Genomic DNA, 24,362 nt, shown 5'->3' on the forward strand with positions numbered 1-24,362 from the left:
AGTCAGTCTGCCTCTACAAATAACGTTACAAGTGGGACACACTGGTGTGTTGCAGGGCATTCATCATCATGGGTACTGTCGGCCTAGTAGGTCGTAGTTCAGGCTCCATGCCTTGGAGCCGTGTTCCCATGAGGCATTGTTCTGCCACGCATACCCGTAGAACAATGAACTTGGAGAAGAAGAAGTCTCCAACACACACCTCAACTCCATGTCATTTGGGGAGGCGTTTGCTTGGTTTAACAACCAGCTAACCACCGTCGTTTTTCTTTTTGTACAACGATAACTGTGACGTTGCCATTTTTCTTTGTGTGTGTCTGCAGTATTTACACAATGTTTGAGGGTCTGACTTAAAGAGTGAGACTGTAAGACAAGAATGGAAAATACGAACCATTATTCTAACAGATTACCTTTTAATTTCCTTTGCATGATATATTAATGATGGATAATCTTGATGTCACTTTCCAAATCAACACTAAGCCCCCTCCTTTGCCCCAACTGTGAGTTTCAAAGGGGTCCTTGTCTCGGTAATGACATGAAAGAACAAAGTCATATTTATCCTTAGTCGCATAGCATTTTCCAGTTTTCACACAAAGACCACAAATTAATTAAGTCAATTTGGGTATTTATTTTTACAATACAAAATGTTTCTCTGTGCCTGGACAATTATTTGTTCACATGCGACTATAGTTTGGGGTTTGGTGTTGTGTTTTGGCAAACTGAAACTTTGGCATGGCATCTCCTGATTCATCTGCCACGATAAGAGACTCGACTCATGTCTCATATCTGTACTACAGCTCCAACTATAACAGAGTGGTAGTTATTGTGCTTGCATCTATATCCTGTAAATGTATACTATAGTTTATACTACACTGCAAAATCGATGTCAATTTAACTACACTCAATTGACACTCAGGATCTTGTAGTGTACGCATTAAAGAAGTCCCTTTACCCTGTACCACTACGGCATTAATACGGTAGTCATGCAAGGTGTTCCCTTGGCCTGCAGCTTTTCTGCATTAGTACCAAAAGATTGAGCAAACGGGTGAAATCAAAGTGCTGCAAACATGTAAAAAGTGGGACTTCTTCAATGGTAATTTCTTTCTACTGCAAGTTGTATAATTACAAACATTTTGTCGTTTTTTCTCTGTATGTGTGCGTGTCCGTCACTGTGTGTGCACACTCTGTGCCTTTGTTTTTGTGTGTGTGTGTGTGCGTGTGTGCATGTATGTGTGGTACATGTGCATTTGTTTGGTGCACAGCAGCAGACGGGCGCGGTCGGGAGAGGCAGCGAGAGCCCGCCTCCACCCTTGAGGTCCCCGAGCAGCAGAGGACGCCCAGCCAGAACCTCCGCTCGCGCTCCGTGTCCCCGCATCGAGAGGAGCAGGAGGAACGCACCCGCTCACGGCCTTCCAAAGTCCCCGCACAGAGGTACCGTGTGGAGAAAAGTTGAACGTCATTGTTCACTATGTGTGCACTAGGGGTGTGCCGATATATCGTCCCGCGATATATCGCGATACGTTTTCGTGACGATATGTATCGTTTTGGGAAAAAAAATAGTTTTGAAAAGAAAATAAAAAATGTTTTTTTTTCTTTTTTTTCTTTTTACAATAATAATAATCAGGCATGCAAACAGCCCGAGGTGAAAAGGGTGACAACATGTTGTTGGGTCAGGTGTCACACTATTGCCCTATTTGGATTCAAAACGGCTACTGTAGCTGAAAAGCTACTAAGTTTGCATGTCTGAATAATGCAAAAACAGAATTATTTGTTTGCATTTGCTTTTTTTCTCCCCCATATATTTTCATAATAAAAAAGTGCGTATCGTATCGTATCGAAATCGTATCGAAGTTGTGAGCCCAATATCGTATCGTATCGTTTCGTGAAATTAGTGTATCGGCACACCCCTAGTGTGCACAGGATATGGATCTGATTATCAAATGACCCTATGCATATGTCAGTGTCACCACTAGTGAGCTTGAACACAGGGAATTGGAAGTAACAATGATCCACTAAAGTTACTCTGTATATACTGAAGTAGAGTTTAGTGTACAGTATATTAATTCAAACTGTATTCTTTGTAGGTAGTGCGTTCACACCGGAAAATATATATATAACAATACATATAGTATAAGTTTCTGCACTGTATAACTACAATCGCTGGATTTTTTAATAGATAAGGCTGGCATAATTTTAATTGTTTTCATATGGTCAAAATGACCCTATCCCTTTAAGTGAGAACGATTTAAGGCTGGAAAAAGGTATTTATTCAAATCTCTTTCAGGGACATACTCTCCCATAAAAAGAACAGCTAATGATAAAACAAAAACTGAAATAGCAACAACTGTTTGTGGTGTAACGGTTAGGTCACCTGCCTCCGGACACACATGCAAGTCTACTCCCTGCTGTGCTGGGATCAAACACCTGAGAGTTCCCTAAAATAATAGAAGAGGAAGGAGATGATTTCTCTCCTTAAAAAAAAACTAACTAAAACTAAAACAAAGCAAAAACATCGAGAGACAATGTGAACTGAATATGCGAACGTGTCGCCTATAGTTCACACAGAAAGTACAACAATAAAAAGGAGAAACAAAACAAAGTGAAAAGTACATAAAGGTACCTCACACAAAAAAAAGTGTGAGAGAGAAAATGTGCTCAACACTGATTTGAGGTGAGCCAGTATGGGTTTTGAGGTATTATAAGTTAAGAAGAAAAATGTTGAATAATCTTCGAATATTTAACTGTGCCATAATTTTCAAATATCAATGCTGCACAAGATATTTGAGGTTTACTCAACAGAGAGTGTGGGTTATTTCTTTCTATCTCCAGAGACAGAAAGTACTGCTGAAATGGCAGTGTGTTGGCTGCGTTTGCTTGGCCTGCTGGGGTGCAGAACAGCTAGTGCTGCCTGCATTGCTGTAGCCTGATTTATACTTTTTGCACACCAGTGTCGCGCACCGAAAATAGCCAATCTACAAAGTGCGACCAAGTATAAATTACGCATTTCACTAACTCCAGCACACAGCCAACAGTCTGTCTGAGTGTTTCCTTTAACAGCGTAGTCCTGAGTGTTCATTTAACTCAGAGTGTAAAAATGGAACCTTTAACGGATCTGGGAGGGTTCATCTTTCACCTCTGATTGTTTGTCTGTCTGTCTGTCTGATTATCTCTCTCACTCTCTGTCTGACTTGCAGGAGTCTAGACGACGAGATTCCTCAAAGCCGTCGTTCGCGCTCTCCGACCCGTTACCACCACGCCACCAGAGGTCCTCAGCAAGAGGAGTACCTGGACGACAGGTGTGTGTGGGTGTGCATGTGTGTGCGCATGTGCACACTGCTTATACAGTACTGTATCTAACTCTCATTCATTCCGTCTCCAGGAGTTGTCTGAGCTGTTGCCAGTTTGTGTTGTAGTTAGTATCTGTGTGTGTGTGTGTGTGTGTGTGTGTGTGTGTGGGGCAGAGAACATGACAATGTGTTGAACAGCAGAAGGCTTGTAGGCAAAATGTGCCCATGTGATTCAGTGAGTGACAAATTTGTTCAGTCAAGAATCGAATTATTCACTTTATTCATTACTTCCCCCTTGCTAGTCCCCCATTACTACCCCTTAACTTGTGTGTGTGCGTGTGTGTTTGCACACGCATGTGCGTGCGTGCGTGCGTGTGTGTGTGTGTGTGTGTGTGTGTGTGTGTGTGTGTGTGTGTGTGTGTGTGCATGTGTGCATGTGTGCATGCGTGCGTGTGTGTGTGTGTGTGAGTGTGTGTGTGTGTACAAGCTATTAGTACAGCAGTGGCTTCTCTCTCCTGTTCACCTTCTCTTCCTGTCCTCTGGTCCTCGCCTCCGTTGTTGATTTTCCTCATGTGTCACCCATCCCCATGGTAACCCACAGTGAGGTCATCATGATCCACCAATCAATGCGGGGCAAAAGTGCTGAGTGCCTACACACCAGGTAAACCAGCCACTCACGACATTGGTGACTGTACATTTGTTTTATATGTGTGTGTGTGTGTGTGTGTAGTTTGTTTTGACTAAACGGTGTCAACACAGCTTAATCCGGCACGTTAATTTAACTCTGAATTGAGTTAACAGACTGGATTTTACTGTGCAGTCGTGTGTCATGCATGGCCAAGTTCCAACCAAATTAATTTCACTAACTAGACCCCTCCTTATTCTTTATAATTTGTCAATTGTTTGGTTGGACTGTGAACCTGCATACACTCTGCCTTCTGTGACACGTTATGGCCGTAATATGATCACCATCTGATCATATGTCATCTCTCTTTGATCAAATTCATCGTCATCAAGCCTGGTTTAATATTTTAACCTCCGTTCAGAGATATGTAGAGGTGTCTATATGGAGGAACCCTTAGAGCAGGGGTCCTCAACAACAAAACTTGAAGGTCCACAAATACGTTTTTGAATCAGGCTAGGGTCCGCACACGCACATTTTTCGCGGATTTCGGCGGATTCGGGTACATTTCCACCCGTTTTTGGTTACTTTATTTCAGTTTTAGGGTTAAAAAAAAAAGAATAATTTTCCCAGGGTCCGCAGAGAGGTGTCCCGCGGTCCGGTCATGGACCGCGGTCCGCCTGTTGAGGACCCCTGCCTTAGAGAGTGTGTGCGTGTGCGTGTGCGTGTGCGTGTGCGTGTGCGTGTGCGTGTGCGTGTGTGTGTGTGTGTGTGTGTGAGAATTAGACAGAGAAAGTCTGAAATTAAGAAATTGTGTCCACCTATATACTGGCACCATTACGTTCGATAAACACAAGCCAGACGTTTTATCCATCACACTCAATGGTGGTTTTAATGAGTTGAGTCGCTGAGTCCTGCCATCCTTCCTAAAACCACTGGAGGGCACTACAGCACCATGCCTTTTTTAATGTCCACGTTTCCATGCCCCAAACTTTTCATACAACAGTGGCAAACTGTGGCTTCCCATCTTCAAAGCCACTCCAAATGTCACAAAGATTACAAATAGAAAAACATAACTCTCTCAAAGAAGTGTTTGTGGCTCTCCTGTCAAATCGAGTTAAATTGAGTCTCAAACGTTTTTAGTGTACCCTGCATTCCATTACTTGGGCAGACAGGGGAGGTTAAAGCAAAATGCTCTTACCACCTGTAATCATGTCCGCACCAGTGCCACATAACCCTTTGATCTAACACTCCCTCAAAAAGGTAAGTTAGTTACACTCTTGGAAAAAAATGTCAGTTTTTCACCCACACTCCCGTCTCCAGTAAGGGACAGCTTACTGTTGGCCGCTGTGAACACCATGTTTTAAAGGCAGTTAGTTAATAGACTTGTATTCACCTGTTTCCTAGGCTGTGTGTTTTCCACTTCCTGTCGGATTTCATTGGATATCATTAGTCATCTGACCAGTTTCATTGGATTTCATTGGATCAAATCGACAGGAAGTGGAAAACACACAGGAAGTGGAAAGCCTAGGAAACAGGTGAATAGTCCCTGCTGTGTGCCCTGGCTGACAAAGTGTCCTTGAGCAAGAAGCTGAATGAACCCCAAGCCTGCTCTTTCGTTGTAAACTGTGCTGGATAAGCATGCCATAAAAAAAGCTAAAAATGTAACATCGGCTCCATTATCAGACCTTAATGATTATCACATCTTTGTTACTGCCCAGTCAAATCTGGACAGTTAGTTTAACTCTGAAATAAAGATTTTATTATTCTGGATTTTACTGTGTGATAATTATAGTAGTATATTATCTGCAGGAGAGGAGAGCATTTCCTATGTTGTGGCTATGTTTTTAGGAACAAATCAAACGATAAGTAATGCTGACCCTGACTAGACTGAAGATGTGTTGAAAAAGTTGACTGATATTTTTAAGAGTGTCGGTAGTGTTGAGAACCTGGTGTGCTTCTACACTCTGGCATGCGGGCACTAAAGTTAATCTGTTATAATTAGTGTTGTCAAATGATTAAATGTTTCAATCGTGATTTATGACATTATTTTACATAGTTAATAACAATTAATAAAAAAATAAATCATAATTTTCTTATCTTTTCAAAATGTACCGCATTTTTCAAGTGTTTAATAATCCTATTGACAGCCCTAGTTATAATGTAAGAAAAAACAAACATCCTGTAATCAGACATATCACTCCTATCTCAAGACCTTTTTGTGAAGATGATTTATTTTGTATCTAGAGAGGATAGATGGGAAACAAAGAGCAGACTGACAACCAAACAGGTGACGTTGTGATTATGTGGTCGAGGCTCTAATCTGTCATCTACAGCAGGGGTTCCCAAACTTTACCAGGACAGGAACCCCATAGATTCTGTCTGCCCCCCCCCCCCCCAATTTGCAAAATGGCTTAAAAAAAAAGACTATCTGCTGGCCCACAACGCGTCGTGTTGTGAAGCTTTGTGAGCATGTAGATCTGCTATTTAAAAAAACATGAGCATTTTTTTTTACAATAATGACATGCCCAAAATATTGACAGCAGGTTGAAAGAGGTTAAACTGGAACTATAATCTTATGAATTAAAAAAAATATATATATTTTTTTTTTTATGAATGTTTTTTTCTTTTCCATTTTCTCTCCTTTCCAATTGCCCCCTGGCACTCCCTTGGGGCTGCCGCCAAACAGTACCTCACAAATCTGTGAGCTACTTAACCAGTGGGCTCCATCTCAAGACATTTTCAGTCCAGTAACCTCACTCAAGTATCAATTAATTATCCTCATTTCCAGAAGCACAGCATCTGTTGAAGAAATAATCGCTTAAAAAATAAAAATAAATCATCACTTAAACTGAGGCTTGATTTGTTTAAAATACGACAAGATAACAATTCAAGCGTAGGAACTTATGAAGCAAATAGTACTGCCAAAGATGTGAACATAGCTGCATGATATATTGATTTTATATGTCCCAAAATGAGCTTGATAAGTCCCAATATACTTTCCAGTTCACACATTTTTTTCCCATGCAGGAATGTTATTCTAGTGATTACAACTCTTGCGTTCTTATTTTTCCCCCTCATCTCACCTTGCTTGCATTTTTCTACCTCTGTATTGTTCTATCATCTGGCATGTATGCAAAAACACACACTCATTGTCACACAACCCACGTGGATGTCAGGAGGTCTACTAGGCACAGTGGCACACTGCCACCTAAGATGCCCCTCTTATTTAATGCCACCGGCAAGGTCACTTACAGGTAAGTCCAGTTCGAGACAGTCATCAGACAAGTACACAGCAAAAAAAGTGTCAATTAAAATGAACACATACTGTACGTACACTAAGTATTGCATTTGATACATACAGAAATATGTGAAAATGGAGATGCACACAGTTGCACACACATACACATAGCCTCCATGCATCCATGCACAGTGAATGACTTAACATATACTATATTATCATACTGGACTCGCCCTGTGTACATGCCGCAGTCTCCCTGAGCAAGACACTTAACCTCCCTTAGCTGTCGCTAAACAGCTGATAAATCAGGCTTCAGCCGACCCGCGTCTCATTGATGCACACATGCACACCCACATGCACTTTTATTATTTGATCCCCAATCCTATGGACCAGTCTCTTTATGTGAGTATTACAGCAACAAATAGCTTGAAACCCTTTTCCTTTAGTTTTGCATGCTTTTTGTTTTTGTTGTTGTCGTGGCATAGCTCCACCCTGCCTGCACGTCGAAAGACGAGTGTTGCTGTGGGGTCAAGCGTTGCCACGGCAACTCGTCCATCCATCACACACCACCGCATTCCCGGATTCACAGACGAGATTGCGGTTAGGTAAGACACACACACACACACTCCTACAGCCCATTTTGAGTTCAAAAGCCTTGTTGTAGGTCATTATGTCATCAGAAAAGTTCCTAGACCAAGGACACGACAACGACAAGGTTTCCATAACAAAGCCATCTCCGTGGCAACCCGACAATCCCATCTCCATGCCAACCAACCAACCACGGTTCTGTTGTCGAACTAACTTTTCTTTTTTTTTGTCCATTGTTTTCTCTTTGTGTTTGGTTCTGTCCTTTCCTCCTGTTACCTCTTCTCTTCCTCTCTCCTCCTCTTCTCTCTTCCTGCATTGGATGGCATGTTGTACTCTGGTGGTGACTAGTGATCTGCAGCCTTCTCTGGACAGGGTTAGGAGCGCTAGCATCAACTGTCTGACTCCAGACAATCATGCCCCCTCACCACGGTCTGAAAGGTACCAGCCCTGTGCCCCATCGACTCCACCCTCTCAGTTATTTTTTCCCCTGTGTTCCTTTAGCTTCCCTGTCATCCTTTAGTTCCCTGCCCTCTTTTCTTCTCCTCTATCTTATTCCTCATTGTCAGTTTGTCATTCTCACCTTGTAGTTGCTTATATTTCCTTCCTTTCTGGTCTGTCACTGTTCCTATAGAGAACTTGCAGTGTCCACTGTTCTCTCTAGTCTTGTACAAGCTACAGCCTAGTCCCTTCCTTACCCTCGCAGCCTCACCCAGATCTTAGCCAAGCTGTGCCCAACACTCCTCACCCTGTCTGTTGTTTAAGCCTTGTTCATGGTTCTTTTACGCAGTCGTGCCTGAGCTCTGCATTCCACAAAACCAAATGGTCATGCTCCCCGCGCCCTGCTTGACATCTGCACATTTAAAAGCTCCACCACCTGAGGTGGAGTTGTTGGAGTGTTAAAAGCGATGATGCTGACAAATCTGATGCACCTCAACAAATGTTGCAGAAAATAATAACCTTGCTTTACCCTAGGCTTTGGCGGTATAATTATTTTTCGTACCTTCATACCTTGCACTCATTACACCGGAGTATATGGTATCTTACTATTGTATTTATTGTACTCTTGTAGCTATCGACGCAGAATAGTTGCAGTTTTCTTTCATAGAATTTAAAGCTACTCCAAAAGTCGTAGAATAATTCACAATAATCAGAAAATGAGAGTACTCTGTGTGTACTGTGAACAAACAGGGACAGGAAGGATAGCGTGAGGAAGATTGTATGCTTGTTAATTGGTCACAGATGCTGTCATTTTCTCTGCATGGAAAATACAATTTGACCAATTTGTCCAACCAAATATACCTGGGTCATTGATACTGTATACTTGGCCGGGCCATGTGGGAATTCACTGACGGAAACCACTCAAACAGCTGCTTATTTCACCAATTTCATAACCAAATTAAATTCACTCATAATTTATGGGTGTGAAAAGGATACTGCCAGGATTTCAAAATACCGGGGTATTATACCATATTAATGAATTACCACCCAAGCCTACTTTAGCCTTCATTTTGCATCCTTTATGCTTTCTCAAATCCTTTTCTTTACTATGTACAAAATATGTGAAAATATGTATATATTTTAGTTGGCCAACATGTTTGTTCTGCAAAATATACTGTAAATTAAGTGGCACACAGATTCTGATGTTCCTCTTCTTCACACCAACAATTAGCAGAGCTGACTTTCTTACTGCAAAATGGCTTAAAAAAAGACTGCTGGTCCACAACACGTCGTGTTGTGAAGCTTTGTGAGCATGTACATCTGCTATTCGCCTGACGTTCTTTTTACGCCGTGGTTCCTAGGGGCCCAGCTGTCTAGAAGAGGGTCTGTCAGTGTGTTTGTGTGACTGTCTGTGTGCCTCTCCGCGGCTAATCACAAACCACTGGACCAATCAGCACCATATTTCTTCTGCACATTGCCAGTAGGCCGAGGAAGTAAATACCTGTATATTTTCCCTTATTTATAATATTTTTTATTTTATATATTGTTTGTGAGTCACATTTTGTGAATAGTCATAATCTCAGATTCACTGTCCCTGCCGTCCCTCCACATTTGGGCAAGAATGCCATCATTAATATAACGCCATCAACATGATGTCTCAAATCCACAGGAAAGTCACGCCAATGCTTATATCATTTCTGTGATTTCTGTATGAGAGAGCTCTGCCCTTTCAAAGAACATTTCTACTATCTATAGATTGTGCGGTTGAGTCAGTAAGTTTGAAGTTGCAGCATAAGATTGTTGTGATTGTCTCTGTTTTTCTTAACACATTCCACGCCAGAGTTTAATATCATAATGTACTCACCAGTGCCAGCGATTTATTGTGTTTTTTTTGTTTTTTTCACCTCGCCACAGACCTCGCTAAATACCTTAAGATCGCGCGTTCAACTGTTTGTAGACACACAGGGTAGCTGTGTGAGTGGCCCAGAGAAGAAATGTTCAATCGGCGATCGTCCATTTTGCATTAGTCGCAGTTTCTATTAAACAGCGTTCAGCGCGGAGAAAAACAACACCGGAGATAATGGCGGATTAGCGGAAGCTTTAGAGCGGCGGCGGATGGGAACGAAAATCTTCGATTGACATGCATTTCCGTTTCCGGTGTGCTACAATGAAATGTGTCACTGCGAGGAAAAAAAAGAAAAAAAGACCACTTCGCTTAGAACTACGCGACTGGCACGCTGCGCAATTATTTAGGTTCGCGTAGAACTACGCCATTGGCACGCAATGTGTTAAGATACTACACTGAAATCGAATAAATAATAAAAATTGAATGGTTTTACCTTTTTAGAAAGGCTCACTTATGTCTGTGGGACAGTTCTGCCTGAAGGAATACTAGATATTTTACAGCTGCTACACAGTCATGTCATGGCATGCATACAGTGTAAAATCCTCTGTTTTAATTTAACACTTATAGTGTAAAAATGTGGTCCATTTGGGTCCGTTTTGCACACTTTGTTAAATTAAAGGACATCACTATGTATGATTTATATGAAGCACAGATCTTGTGCTCTGACATGCAACCATCAGTACCAGTGTTCCCAGTGGGTCCTATAAAGGAATTCTGGTGTGTTCTTTCTGGTTGTTGGTGATCTCACATCCCCCAGCTGCAACCGCAAAAGAATGTAAAGAGATCTCTTAGATATCTCTTACTGAGGATCCAACAGGTCTGTTGTCAAGTTGTATATCGCCGCTCTCGGGCCGAAACCTTACATCGCTTTGTTTTTTTGTAAGTCCTGAGAAAGTCCTACTTTGTCGTATAACTATGCCATGCAAAAGTAGCCGTGGCAGTGGCTCACAACAACAATGAGCTTATAGATCTGCTATTTCCGCAATCTTTTAAAGTAAAAGTGGTTAAAGGTAGGGTAAGGTGATATCTTTTCGTTAAAACAAAATGTTTTTTGTTAAAAGGAGTACTATATTCTGATAGTATTCATTGCTAGAGTGTTTGTTCAGTAACATGGCTCCCCGTCTCTCCAGGCTCCAGCTCTTTAATAAAAAGAAGATTCATTTTCAGGTGGTTTGCCAATTTCAGCCAATCAGGAGAGAGTACCTATTTATCAGCTTCAATTGTATAGTGTTCCAGTTCCAATTTTGTCTGCTCATTTCTTTCTGTCATCACTTCCAAATGCACTTGTTTAATCTGTATCCTGTGTGAGCTCTCTCTCTCTCTTGATTGGATAGAATTGGTATCCCGACCGAAAATGCATTTTCCATTTAGTAAAGAGCTGGAGAGACATAGCAATGAGTACAGCTCTCAGAATATAGAGCAGGTCTAGATGTTAACTCTTACTCTTCGGTACAACAGGTCTGTTGTCAAGGTGTACGTGTTAAGGGGAAGGATATATCACACAATAAAATCCGCAGTAAATCCACAGTGTTAATTTAACACTGAGGTCCATTTGGTTCTATATGTATACTCTGTTACATTAACATTAAGTTCACACATCACAAGTGTGGTTTAAATCCTTAGAAAATCAAAACATCCCTTTCTGTGGAGTATTAAATACTTTGGATAAAAAAAATTCTCTTAACATGCACCGTAAAATCGTGAGTTCATTTAACTCGCAGGTGTAAAAATGGACCATCAGAATTAAATCAACCCTCTGGGTTGTGAGGCTAAATTGGATCAAATTCCTTAAAAGTTTACACATTGTCAAAAGCCTTCTTTGGATAGATAATTGCTGAGAAGGTCAGATATTGTGTTGAGGGGTCTTCATCTGTGGTGAAGGTTTCAGTTGCAGAGCGTGATGAAGCGTCTACTTGGAGAAGAGCATAGTGTGTGCAAGGGTGCGTTCAGCTTCATTGAAATTGAGCCATCATGTCTTCCCTGTACATAGAAAACCTTTGTACCATTCTCTGCCCTGGAGGCGTCCGGCGAGCCCCAGGATTCTAATCCAACACGCCTCTCCTGAAGATGACAGGTACTCCTACCTGGTTCGGTGACTGCGTCTACATAGAGCTTGACCCCGCCCGACTCGAACCCTAAGTAATTTTGAATGAACCCCAAACCACGCACTACAGGCTGATTTGTCATATTTTTCAATCTGAGCCCAAACCAATGGATTTAGTTCGACTGGACTTTAATTTCCTGGGTTTAGTCAAGTCCCATTGGGTTTGGACTAATCTCTCAAGACAGATTTTCAATTTGTAATGAAAATCTGTCTGCAGGATCGCTGTTTAGTTGAATATGAGCTCTCCTAGGGGGCAGGCCATTGAGCAGGAAGCAACTACATTAGCATAAAGGGGAGTAGCCAAGCCTGATTTCCTGTTATTCAGGCATTGAAACAAGCTTGCCTCCAGAGGTTAAATATAGTAGAAGGCTATTCAATTAAAGAAAATATGTTTTCTTAAACTGAATGGGTTCCCAGATTGGGTTTGGGCAAATGTCAAGCTCTACCTACAGTATCGTCTGCAGCTATCCTTACTCCCATTCCCTCTGTCTTACTTCTGCTAGACTCTGGTGGTGTCCTTAGTAGCTGGTAGCAAATGTACTAACCTCAAACCTAACCCTCTAACTATTCCTGCTATACTGTACCTCCTAACCGCTGGCTCCTGTTACACTGCAGAAGATTCCGAGCATAGGGATTGACTTTATGTTTCATCACATTTTTCATCAAATTTATGTAATCATAATTATTTGTGTGACACGTACTGTTAGAAAATCTTTTTGCTGTTTTCAATTACATTTCTTTACTATAATTTGTTTTATTTTCTAAAATCTCTTGTAACCAAATAATTGCAACTGGAATACATATTTAATTAACTACTAAATGATTGAATTGAATTCAAGACGCCCCCCCCCCACCAAAAAAAAGTTTTAAAAAAATTATAATAATAACAAATCACATGCTATGCTTGTATAAGGTGGTGTAGCTCTCTGCTAACCGTGAAGCCTGATTTATAGTTAGTTGTGCGGCGGTGTTGGTTGCCAAAAATAGGTGATCTACAAGCTCACAACAAGCGACAAGAGATGCGACACGTTGTGAGCTTGCAGATCGGCTGTTTTCAGCGTGTGGCACCGGTGCGCAACTACTACCAGTCAGTCAGCTGCGTGGCGAATAATATGTGGACATGTGAAAGTGAATATGTCAAATCATGATGTGGGACCCCGTCAGCTTAGCGCTGTTTCTTTAACACGTTCCTGTTTGTCCACTCGATGCTGACGCTGTGCACAAGTTAACTCCAATGGCTGTTTTAATTTGTGGTGACGTGATGTTGCTCTAGTTTGTACGTGCTGCAGATTAATTGTCATGTAGTTGGTGCCCTTTTGTTGCAGTCTACGTTGTTGAGCGTTTAGTTGTGGTCTTGCAGCTTGTGTTTCTTTGGCCCCCCGCTATGGTGTTTGTTGGTTATGGTGCTGTTCAGTTTTCTCTCTGTAAGAGGTTTTTTTTCTTCTGGCCCTATAGTCAAATGCTAAATTCTGAGTGTTTATTTAACTCTGAGGGTACTCTTAAGAGTTAAATGAACACTCAGGGTTTCACTGTGTGCAGTCTATGTGTGCTCGTCTTCTGCTCCCAGTGCCTGACGAGGTGCTTTTGGTCAAGGCTGAAAGTTCAGTGCAAATGACATGTAACTCACATTGTCCATTATTAACATCATAGGTGTGTGTGTGTGCGTGCACGCGCGTGTGTGTGTGTGTGTGTGTGTGTGTGTGTGTGTGTGTGTGTGTGTGTGTGTGTGTGTGTGTGTGTGTGTGTGTGTGTGTGTGTGTGTGTGTTTGTGTGTGTGCGTGTGTGCGCGTGTGTGTATGTGTCATCCTCATCATTCTCATGTTCATGGCTTGAATGGAGAATATGGATGCTACACCCTTTTCAGGAGGCTGTAAATCACCTCGGTACAAAGAAGAGGTACACACACACACACACACACACACACACACACACACACACACACACACACACACACACAGGTAGTTGAAGAATGAGCGAGTGAGTGTGACACCCCCCCTCCTCCATCAATCACATAACACTCCTTATTTCCTTTTGGTCCAGCTCATAAACTCATAAAGTCAAAAGTCAATGCCCAAAGAGAATCCAACTCGATCTGTACTGATGTATCCCTCCATCATACTGTCTCCCATCCTCCCCCATCCATCCTTGTTTTTCTGTTCTTGTATCATTGTTCTCCACTCGTCGTTCTGCCATTCTCCAGGCAACCTGGGATCCTGGAAGCCCCTGAATGTCAGAGTTTTGGCAGGAAGCTTCCTGACAGTAGCAGGTAAGGCACTGCAGGCCACACCACAGCCGAGTAGCAGTGCCATTCACCATTAACCACTTAAACCACTGGTTCTCAATGTCGGGTCTGGGGACCACCAGCGGGTCTGTAACTCCGAGAGTGTACTATGGGCTATTTCTGGGACCCCAATCTACAATGTAAAATCTGCAGTGTTAACTCAAAGAGTGTACAAATGGAACCAAGTGGACCCAGTCCCCGGGCCCGTCATTGAGAAAAATAATTTAAACCCTATATACATGACCGGGATCCCTCCTTTTTCCCTCCCCTCAAGCTTGTAGATCTGGTATTTTTTCTGAATGTTCACCTATTATGACATGGCCAGAATAGGGACGCTCGGGTTCATGTGGTTAACCAATTCTGGGGTGAATATTCAGCTCAAATAGCAGATCTACAAGCTCATGAACTGTCGTCAGCTTGAAGGTTGTTGTCGAGGGAAAAGGGGAGTGAGCCAATGACAGACCCCCGGTTGGGCCTCGGTCAACAAAGTATGGGGTTTAAGTGGTTAATACATCATCATGTTTATCAGTGTTGTCATAATTAGCCTGTTAGTATTAATATTAAGGTTTAAAAAAATATCGTTGCATCCATTTTTACACAATTATTATTAGTCAGATTATATATTTTTAGGTATATACTGGTAGGAATTAGACACCAGTCAGACAGTTGGAAATGTGTCTTTCTGTAATCTCTCAGTTCTTGCACTCATCTTGTCTAATGTCTTAATTCAGTTTCATGGAACACAGAGATAAATAAATAAGCTTAATTTCCCAGACCACTAACATTACAAAGGTGTACGACGTTCAGAGCCATAGTAATATTCCTTTGATCATAGCATTAAAGCAGGGGCATATTATAAATAAAAGACTATTTTAACCCTTCTCTATGGTAGAGTACAGTATCGTCACCTTCCTAAACTAATGGCCGAAGTAATTTTTTTGCCTAAGTCAGCTCCTCATGACACTGGCCACCTCTGGTAAAATCGCCCATCTCCTAATTGAAAAGGATCATGCTGTTCACTCCCCTTTTAGTATAATGGCCTAACTCCTAGGGAGTTAGGCCAAAATAGGCATTTTTTTTGGCCTATGTCACATGGTTTTGTGACTCTTTTTTTTTAAATGTTTTTTAAATCAGATTTAATACTATTTAAACCTATTTAAATCTCTTATGTTACATAACTGACAGACAGTGTTATTTCTATTTAAATAGTCATACTTTGTTATAAACATTTTGGGTGAAATGATTAAGAAATATCATATAGTTTTGTATCGGTTTTTAATTTTTCCTGAAAAAAATGACATAGGCCATTAGTTTAGCAAGGCGACGGTATGGTAGTACAATACAACTAGCACATCTGCAGTGTTTGGAGGTGGTCTCCTTACTCTTCCATTAAGGCATTTAAATCCTGGTGTTGGGTAGGACACCTTCTGTCATTTGAAGCAGATGGCGCATTGGATTGGACGCTAGATACACTTTACTGTAGGCTTGACATCATTGCAATTACCTCTTTCTGCCAGGAGAGAGAGACAATGTACACAAAACTGTGGATGCAGCTTGAACATAGGAAATCAATCTTAATGTAGGAGAAAAGAAAGGATTTCATGAATTTGACAAACGTAATTCACCAACTTGTTCGGTTGCTTATCAAGATAAAGGTACATTTTTTTTATTCTAGCTACTTCTAAAAGTCTAAGATATCTAAGCCTATCTTAGGCCTCTTTATAGGCTATGTGGACCAGTTTTTTTATTCGGTACATTTAGTACTAGGGTCTTGGCTTGCTGATGTCATATTTAGCAGGCTTTGTGTTTGCTTTATCCTTTGTTTGAATGTTTTTATGTTCTTTTTTCACCCCTGTCCCCATTTTTATTATCCCTTTCCTTATTTTCGTGTTTATTTTCTGCATGCTGCTTGGCACTTTGTGGCTGGGCTCTGTGGGATTTGTATGGTGCGTGCGTGTGTGTGTGTGTGTGTGTGTATTTGTTTGTGTGTGTGTGTCAGAGTCCAAATTAAGCCCACCTCCATCCTGAGGGGCTCCAGAGGAAAGAAGGCCCCTCTGCGGCCGCTTGGTAAGGGGACCCTCCCCTCCCCCTACTTCCCCACTCAAACACATACTGTACATTGAGTCTGACCCATAGAATCAAATCAGACACAGGCTGATCACTCCATCCCCTCCAGTGGAGAGAACTCCCTTGTTCATTTTTCAACTGTGTGTTTGTGTGTTTGTGTGCGCGCGTGTGCGCGTGCGTGTTGTATTTGTGTGTCGGACTTGTTGGCACATCTCTCTGCTTTGTGTGCGTGTCAGTGTGAGCGTGTAGATGTGTATGCACATGTGTGTGTAAAGGTGAGTGGATGTGTTGTCAATGTGTGCACTGTGTGTGTGGGTCTCTGTTTTGTATAGTTTAGTATAGTTAATTTCATTCACCTGGATCCCAGAGGACTGCCATGTTCATAGGACTTGAGATGAGAAGCACTGCTTTAAAGGGACACTATCACTATCAATGTGCATTTAATTAAGTTAATTGTTGATGATGATAATAGTCTCTAAAAATGATATAGTCTGTGGTCACAGATAAGTGTTCTGTACAACTTTGGAGCTGCTAATGGACCATTAGCCCTAAAACATATACAGTATAGAGAGATGGCATTGAAAATCCTGATGGTACCCCTTTAAAGTCCAGCAGCAATGGCTTTTTTCCCAACCTTTTATTTTGAAATTTCTTGGGAAAACAGAGGCTCAGCCAATCGCAGTCTATACCAACCGTCCCGTCACCCCGGGTTATGGGAATCCTGCCTTGTGTCGGCACTCACACCTTGAGGCAGAGACAGAGAGAGGCAGTGCTGAAGCATGTTTGTTACTTACTATAGTACATTGCCTATTTCTCACCGAAAACTAATTCTGATATATATTTTAGTGTACTGTTTCAGTTTAAAACGGGAACGTTTGTAATGCACTGTCTGACCAGAACACCAGTCCAACAGCAGGAACATTGAGCTGTGGGAATCACACAGGTGAATCAGGATTCATGATTACTCATAGGGACTTGCTAATGTAATCACGCATTACATTTTTGTTTGACAGGAAGTAATTACGGGACTTTTGACCACATGAAAATAAATTTGTTTTGCATCTATAATTGTTAATTCCATCTCCTTTATGACCACGGATATGCTCTAAAATTGTGAAAAACATATTTTTCATTTCAGCTGGTCTTTAACATTCATTTCAATTGCTACATGAAATATTCAACAAAAACAATAAACATTTGACTGTGCCTCAACCCGTTGAGCCACAGTCAATGCTGGTGGGATTTCTTAACCATTGATTTTTGTCTTCATGTGAATACATGGTAATAATGAATGAGTGTGAATAAATAGCTACTGTATGTGCAGGTACAATATGTGGTGTTTCTGCTTAAAGCTTCCTTAGTTTTCACTGTCTGAATATTAATTTGCTGCTTTTTTCCACAACAGGATCTTTTTTATAACCATCATTGTGGTTGTGTTGTCCTCACATGGCATCCACCCCAAATGCTGAATGTGCTTATAGTGTACCTCAGCACCTGGACACTTTTGTTCGTTTGCCGCCCTCCAAAGGTTAAAAACCATAGAAGGTGAAACACATGCTAGGCTCACCTTGGTAGAATTATGTGCCGATGACAATATTGTTGACTACCGTCAATGCTTTCACATTGGCACACCTAAAATCCAGTTATATAGTTTTATTACCTGCAGCTGTGTTGCTGACATCAGTGGCCCAAGACCAGTTTTTTGTTTTTGTTCCTACCTTTAGATGGCAACAGACTGGCAAAAGTGTACTAGGGTTTAGTTCCCTGCTTTCGCTAAACATGCATTCTGACAAACTGCTGCAACAGGCGATGCCCCCTCTGCGCTGTTTGGCTTTTCAGCAGAGGTCCAGCTTGCAAAAAAGTGTGTTCTAGGATATGTTGATGTTTCCAAACACCATTTTGTTTCATTTTCTCTGCATAATAAGGCAAGCGGGGACAACTGAAAGAATGTTCCTATAATGAAAGTGGGAATAAGTGAGTTCTTCCAACCTCCAGAGTAATAATCGCAATCACTTGATGTCAATGAATGTTCTGTGTTGTGTGCAGTCAAATCAGAGTTTTACTTAAAAAAGAGAAAAGGGTTTTGCTGAAACGTTTTGCAGTGTTTGACCCCGAGTCCTTGAGACCAGTATAGGACTGGTGCTGTGGTATACATACTGGTCTGCTGTAGACTGACCCTCTCATTCTATCTACTTTTTTTCCTCTTCATCCTCTTTCTATCTCTTCCCATCCATCTCCCTCGCTTTCTTTTTATCCGTCTGTGACTTTCTTGCATGTCCTTCTCTCTCTCTCTCTCTCTCTCTCTCTCTCTCTCTCTCTCTCTCTCTCTCTCTCTCTCTCTCTCTCTCTCTCTCTCTCTCTCTTTTTTGTCTTTTGGCTGTAATCTCTGCCATTTACGTTCACCTCCCTCCGTATTTCTCTCCTTCTGTCTCGCTACCTCGACTCCTCCTCTCTGACTTTGCTCCTTTCCCACATCTCCCTGTTTCCTCTCCTCCTCCCTCCGTCCCCCAGGTCTCACCTCCAAGGTGGTTCGTCTCTGTCCTCCGCCCGCAGAGTGAGACAGCTTCCACAGGTCCCCGCTAAGAGCAGCAATGTAGAACAAGGTTAGTGTGCGTCACGCGTATATGTGCTAATTTAAATGTGCAATTTAAGAAGCGATTATTCTGCATCCTAACGCTACATTACGTCGATTTCTTTGTCTGTTTTTGTGCATAAACTGCATTGTCGTTGTATGCATACTTGTGTGTGTGTGTGTGTGTGTGTGTAGCCCTGGCATCAGAAGAGCGTGTGCGGCAACTGCAGGTGAGGGTTCACTCCAACCGGGCCTCTCCTGCCACCACTTCCAGTCAGCAGGACCTGGACCTGAAAGCCCTCAAAAGCAAACGGGAGGTCAGACGCTCCCTCCCTCTTTTTTTCATTAAACAGTGAAGCTCGCCTGTGTATTCTACTTATCGTGTAATGTAACTTTGTTTGTCGGGTATTTGGAGTGTCGGCTGAACATGAACCATTCTCTGAGCAGCTCTACAAGGACCAGCGGAGAAGCTGCGAGAACGTTTCCCACAAGTCCTCGGACAGCGATGTCAGCGACGTGTCAGCCATCTCTCGTACCAGCAGTGCCTCTCGCATCAGCAGCACCAGCTACATGTCCATACAGTCAGAGAGACCCCGGGGAAGGTTCAGGTACACATAACGTCAGTGGTGTTTGTACAAATGGAACCAAATGGACCTGTGAGGGTCCATCTTACAGACTTGTAAGATGCACCCTCATGTGTCCATCTTACAGACCTGTAAGAGTCCATTTGGTTCCTAACTATCAGTAATTTAGCTGGGGACCCCCTGGAACCCCCTGAAGGACCCAACTTTGAGAACCATTGACATACATGCAGTTGTGTTTGCCCCCTCCAATCCAAATGTTTGAACACTTTCGATGGTTTTCACTTCCTTGTGTGTGCAGATTTAAGGATGCAACTATCGATTATTTTCTTAGCAGATGATTAATTATTCAATTAATCGATGATTAATTATTCAATTAATCGATGATTAATTATTCAATTAATCATCGATTACTTTTTCGATGAGCCGAGTAATCGAGAAACACATTTTTGGATGTTTTCTATTATTACTTTTTATATATCAATAAATCAACGCAAAACAAATCCTCAATGATCCACTTGTCCAGAACCTCCGTCCATATGTCCATATAATGTCCATATACTGATGACATCAGGGATCTCCATATAATGGCATAAAAAAGACATGGACTGACTGATACAGGGATCCTCATATATGGGCATAAAAGGGACACAGGCAGACAGACATTTACAGAGATCTCCAGATATGGGCATAAAAGGGACACAAACATAGTTCCTGAGTAGGCCGTGCCTGTTAGTTATAACCAATACTTTTTAAATAATGGATTCAATCGATTGATTAACAGTTGCACCCCTACATGTCTCTGTGTGTGTGTGTGCGTGTGTGTGTATGAATGTGTGGGTGTTCCACCACTCCCAGCCGTGCCATGCGTGCCGCAGGTCGTCAGATGCTGAAGAGCACCAGTGTCAGCGGTGAGATCTACGGCACGGACCACGTTGACGGCAGCCAATCAGACACGGCGCTCAGCCTGGGGGGAGGGGTCAAGAAGCGTCGCAACAGCCTCAGCCAACGGGTGGTGGCAGTCCTTCCGTCCAGACGTAGCCGCAGCACCTCCCAACTCAGCCAGACAGGTCAGGATGGACAGACAGACAGACATAATGACGGATGGATGTAGGCAGATGGACAGACTTACAGACAGATGGACTGAGAGACAGACAGATGAACAGACAGTATTTATGCGCGGGTCAGGTTTTGTTCAACCTGCGACCACCCGACTCGTGTGAGAGCACATTTGAACCAGTCGGCCCATTTTGATGCACGTACAACGATCCGAACCTGATCCGCCAACCTGCAAAAAAATATCAGGCAGGGAGGTAATTTTCCAAATTCTCACATTTATCAAACTTCTCAAAACATAAATTAAACAATTTCTGCCTATTTAGAACTATTTCAAAGTCAAACATTTGCTGCACGCCAAAGCATGCTTAGAGCATAATTGATACTGATTGAAAACGCTCCCAAGTTGAATCTAAATGAATACGCTATTAATGAGGAATAGCTCTCGCTCTGCCCCTCTACCTCTGCCGGGCGAGAGACAAAAAAGCCCCAGCAAGCGCAAAAAAGGGTGAAAGCGTGCTGACGTTTATTACGTTAAAGTAACGAAAATTTTGGCTGTAACAATGTTGTCTGCAGCCTATTTGACCTGTACCCACCTGACCAGATATCTCACTATTCTCTTCAACCTCTCCGAACCATGGATAAACCCATGGTTCAATCTGAAATCCCTGGGTGCTGTGGGTTTTGCAGTGATCCGCGCATCACTAGTGGATTGACAGACAAAGAGAACAAAGAGCTATAGGTACACATGTGGACACACACACAAACACACAACCAGACTGGCTGAGGGACATAGTAAGAGCCACAGAGTGAGACAGTCTGTCTAGAAGACATAGACAGAGATTGGACAAACAGACAGACAGACAGACAGATATACATACGGGGGAAAAATGAAAATAGTGATTGTGACGCATACACACACACACACACAGACACACACACACACACACACACACACACACACACACACACACACACACACACACACACACACACACACACACACACACACACACACACACACACACACACACACACACACACACACAGACTGTCACACATTCCAGTTATGTGTTCAATCATTCCAGTGTTGTTTATTTGTGTTTGTTGTGTGTTATTTCAGAGGCGACGGGGGGTAAGGCGGCCAAAAGACAGAAAGGTAAAGCATAGTTAGACAGACAGATACAGATAGTCATGTCAGATATTCAGACAGACACATGGTTTGATAAACAGGCACACAGTCAAATCCTGAGCGTTCATTTAACTCTGAGTGTGTACAAATGGATAGATTAACACAGAGAGTTTTACTTTGTCGAGTAGACAGACAGGGTGACAAATAGTTAGTGCTGGAATATGCTTTAATTAAGTGTTGGTGCTGGAAAATGTTTTATTCGTTGTAGGTATTGTAAAGGAAAGTGTCCTTGAAACGGCATATAATAATAACACGTTAATATTTAAAATATTTAAGTGTGGCTTTCCAACTGGATGTTACTTTGAGGGAAGTTGGTTAAATGATCCTTGAAGGTGCTTGTAGTGTACTTGAATTTGACTTTTGAAAACCTGTGCAAGCCCTGCAAAGATAGACGGAAGCATTTAAAACCTGCTGAAACTGCGCATTAAAATCGTTAGTCGTTAATTGCAGTGGTGGAAAAAGTACTCAATGCTCAAGTAAACGCATCAATACGGCAATGTAGAAATACTCTGTTACAAGTAAAAGTCTGGAATTCCAATTTTACTCGAGTAAAAGTGCAAAATTATTGGTATCAAAATGTACTTAAAGTACCAAAAGTAGAAAGTACTCATTATACAGAATGTCCCATTTCACAAGTTTTCAACTGTATAAAAATGTAGTATATTATAATATTTGCCTCTGAGATGAGTGGAGTAGAAGTAAAAGTTCAGAAAATTGGAAATACTTGAGTAAAGTAAAAATACCTCAAATTTGTACTTAAAGGACGACTTCACCGATTTTCAACCTATCTTCATATAATTGGTCCTCACTAATACTCATGATAAAATGGTGCAATTTTTTTCTACTCGGTCTGTGTCTCAGAGGAGGGCTGTGGACAGTTCAGAGTCCCGTCTACCAGTGACATCATCAATGGGGAATCCAAGCTAATAGAAACTGCAGGCTTTCTATTCCTGGAAAGTTGCAATGCAATAATAGAAGCCATTGCTCTCGTGTTAATACAAATCTAAATAAAAAATGTGAAATCTTGTTGGAAAAAATAAATCATGCCTTACGATGATGTCACTGGGTTTCTGGACTGTCCACAGCCCTCCTCTGAGACATAGACCAAGTAGAAAAAAATTGTACCATTTTATCATGAGTATTAGTGAGGACCAATTATATGAAGATAGGTTGAAAATCGGTGAAGTCGTCCTTTAAGTACAGTACTTGAGTGAATGTACTTAGTTACTTTAAACCACAGGTTAATTGAACTTCGATGAGTGTGCGAATGGACCCTCCATTTGGTTCCATTTGCAGACAGAAACACGAGACAGACACAGCTAGCAGGTGTGTCATAACTACACAGAACAAGCAGCCCTCCCCTGCACGCTTCCTACACTGTAAAGTCCTTAGTGTTAATGGACCCTTACGGGTCAGTTTGTACACTGTCCGTGTTAAATTGTGAATTTTGCTGTGTTCTCTACACATTCCAACCACCATAACTGTAGCCTAAAGAAATGGTTCATGTTTTTAAGAAGCTGTAATGATTCATGTGAACCGATCGGTTTTCGGCGAGTTTCGGGTTTGGAAATAGATGTTTTTTTGTTTGTGTTTTGCATTTTGACAGAAGTGGTTGTGAAAACCAATAAGGGAAAAAGTAAGTTGAAATATAATAAGACTGCTTTTAAGGCATTGCTTGTGATGTTTTGTTCATAGAAATGAAGCATTGCGTTCGTTCATGCAGGACACAGGAGTCATACACCCCAGCTGCAATCAGCTGTCAGTCTGCTGATTGAATAAGTGTTTTTCTAATCAGCCACGCATTTCTATGCACCAATCACAGCCCATTGTCACAACAAGGCGGTCCATTTATATATGGCTCCCTCCTACAACGTGATCACTGCTACTCCAATGCTGCTATACACGCTGCTGCTGCTGGCAAAGCCTTGCCTCCACCACTCCAGCCTCCACCTTTCTAGTTCAGAGTTTTTTTGCACGGCTCAAAGTTAAGTCTTTCTTTGGGCCAGCTCTTTCGTACCCATTTTTATTGACTTTAATGGCGCCCACTTAATCATAAACCACATAGGCTTCTTATAAAGCTGAACTATCACTTTAAAGATGGCTGCATTCTGTAAGATTGCATTAACATGCTAACCACCATAGTCACCATCCCACCCATATTCAAGTCGGTCTGAGAAAGATTGTTTGTCATGGAATGTTTGGAGAGTTGACATTGTTTACACACACTGGTTTTCATCTTGTATTTACTTAAAATGTTTTATGTTTTAACATGTTGGTGTATAAGGAAGTGAAGCATAATCTATAACAGCACTTGTATTAAGTTGCTCTAGATGAGGGCATTGGTTAAATGCCTATAAAGTGTAAAATCCACAGCCACCATTTGAGTGGCAACACACTTAACTTCCCGGATAAAATGGCCATTTTGTGAGC

The 24,362-nt window shown here is 41.8% G+C and overlaps 1 protein-coding gene across 2 annotated transcripts in view; it reads left to right on the forward strand.

Annotated features, from left to right (window-relative positions):
* The window catches only part of rims1a (regulating synaptic membrane exocytosis 1a), a gene marked incomplete at both ends in the record, with an annotated part of 103,493 nt that overhangs the window by 73,400 nt on the left and 5,731 nt on the right, over nt 1-24,362 (forward strand). The window contains 14 exons of one of the 2 annotated variants that reach the window (XM_080450311.1): nt 1,260-1,428; nt 3,192-3,293; nt 3,886-3,945; nt 7,086-7,163; nt 7,633-7,752; nt 8,084-8,173; nt 12,070-12,153; nt 14,023-14,079; nt 14,384-14,449; nt 19,043-19,134; nt 19,299-19,420; nt 19,551-19,711; nt 20,543-20,754; nt 21,864-21,899. In XM_080450311.1, coding sequence (XP_080306437.1) covers nt 1,260-1,428; nt 3,192-3,293; nt 3,886-3,945; nt 7,086-7,163; nt 7,633-7,752; nt 8,084-8,173; nt 12,070-12,153; nt 14,023-14,079; nt 14,384-14,449; nt 19,043-19,134; nt 19,299-19,420; nt 19,551-19,711; nt 20,543-20,754; nt 21,864-21,899 — 1,449 coding nt within the window. The remainder of the gene's footprint in view (nt 1-1,259; nt 1,429-3,191; nt 3,294-3,885; nt 3,946-7,085; nt 7,164-7,632; nt 7,753-8,083; nt 8,174-12,069; nt 12,154-14,022; nt 14,080-14,383; nt 14,450-19,042; nt 19,135-19,298; nt 19,421-19,550; nt 19,712-20,542; nt 20,755-21,863; nt 21,900-24,362) is intronic. The other variant, XM_080450312.1, reaches the window with a different exon arrangement.

The sequence above is a fragment of the Gymnoscopelus braueri genome (assembly GCF_963280865.1).
Source record: "Gymnoscopelus braueri genome assembly, chromosome: 14".
Lineage (NCBI taxonomy): Eukaryota > Metazoa > Chordata > Actinopteri > Myctophiformes > Myctophidae > Gymnoscopelus > Gymnoscopelus braueri.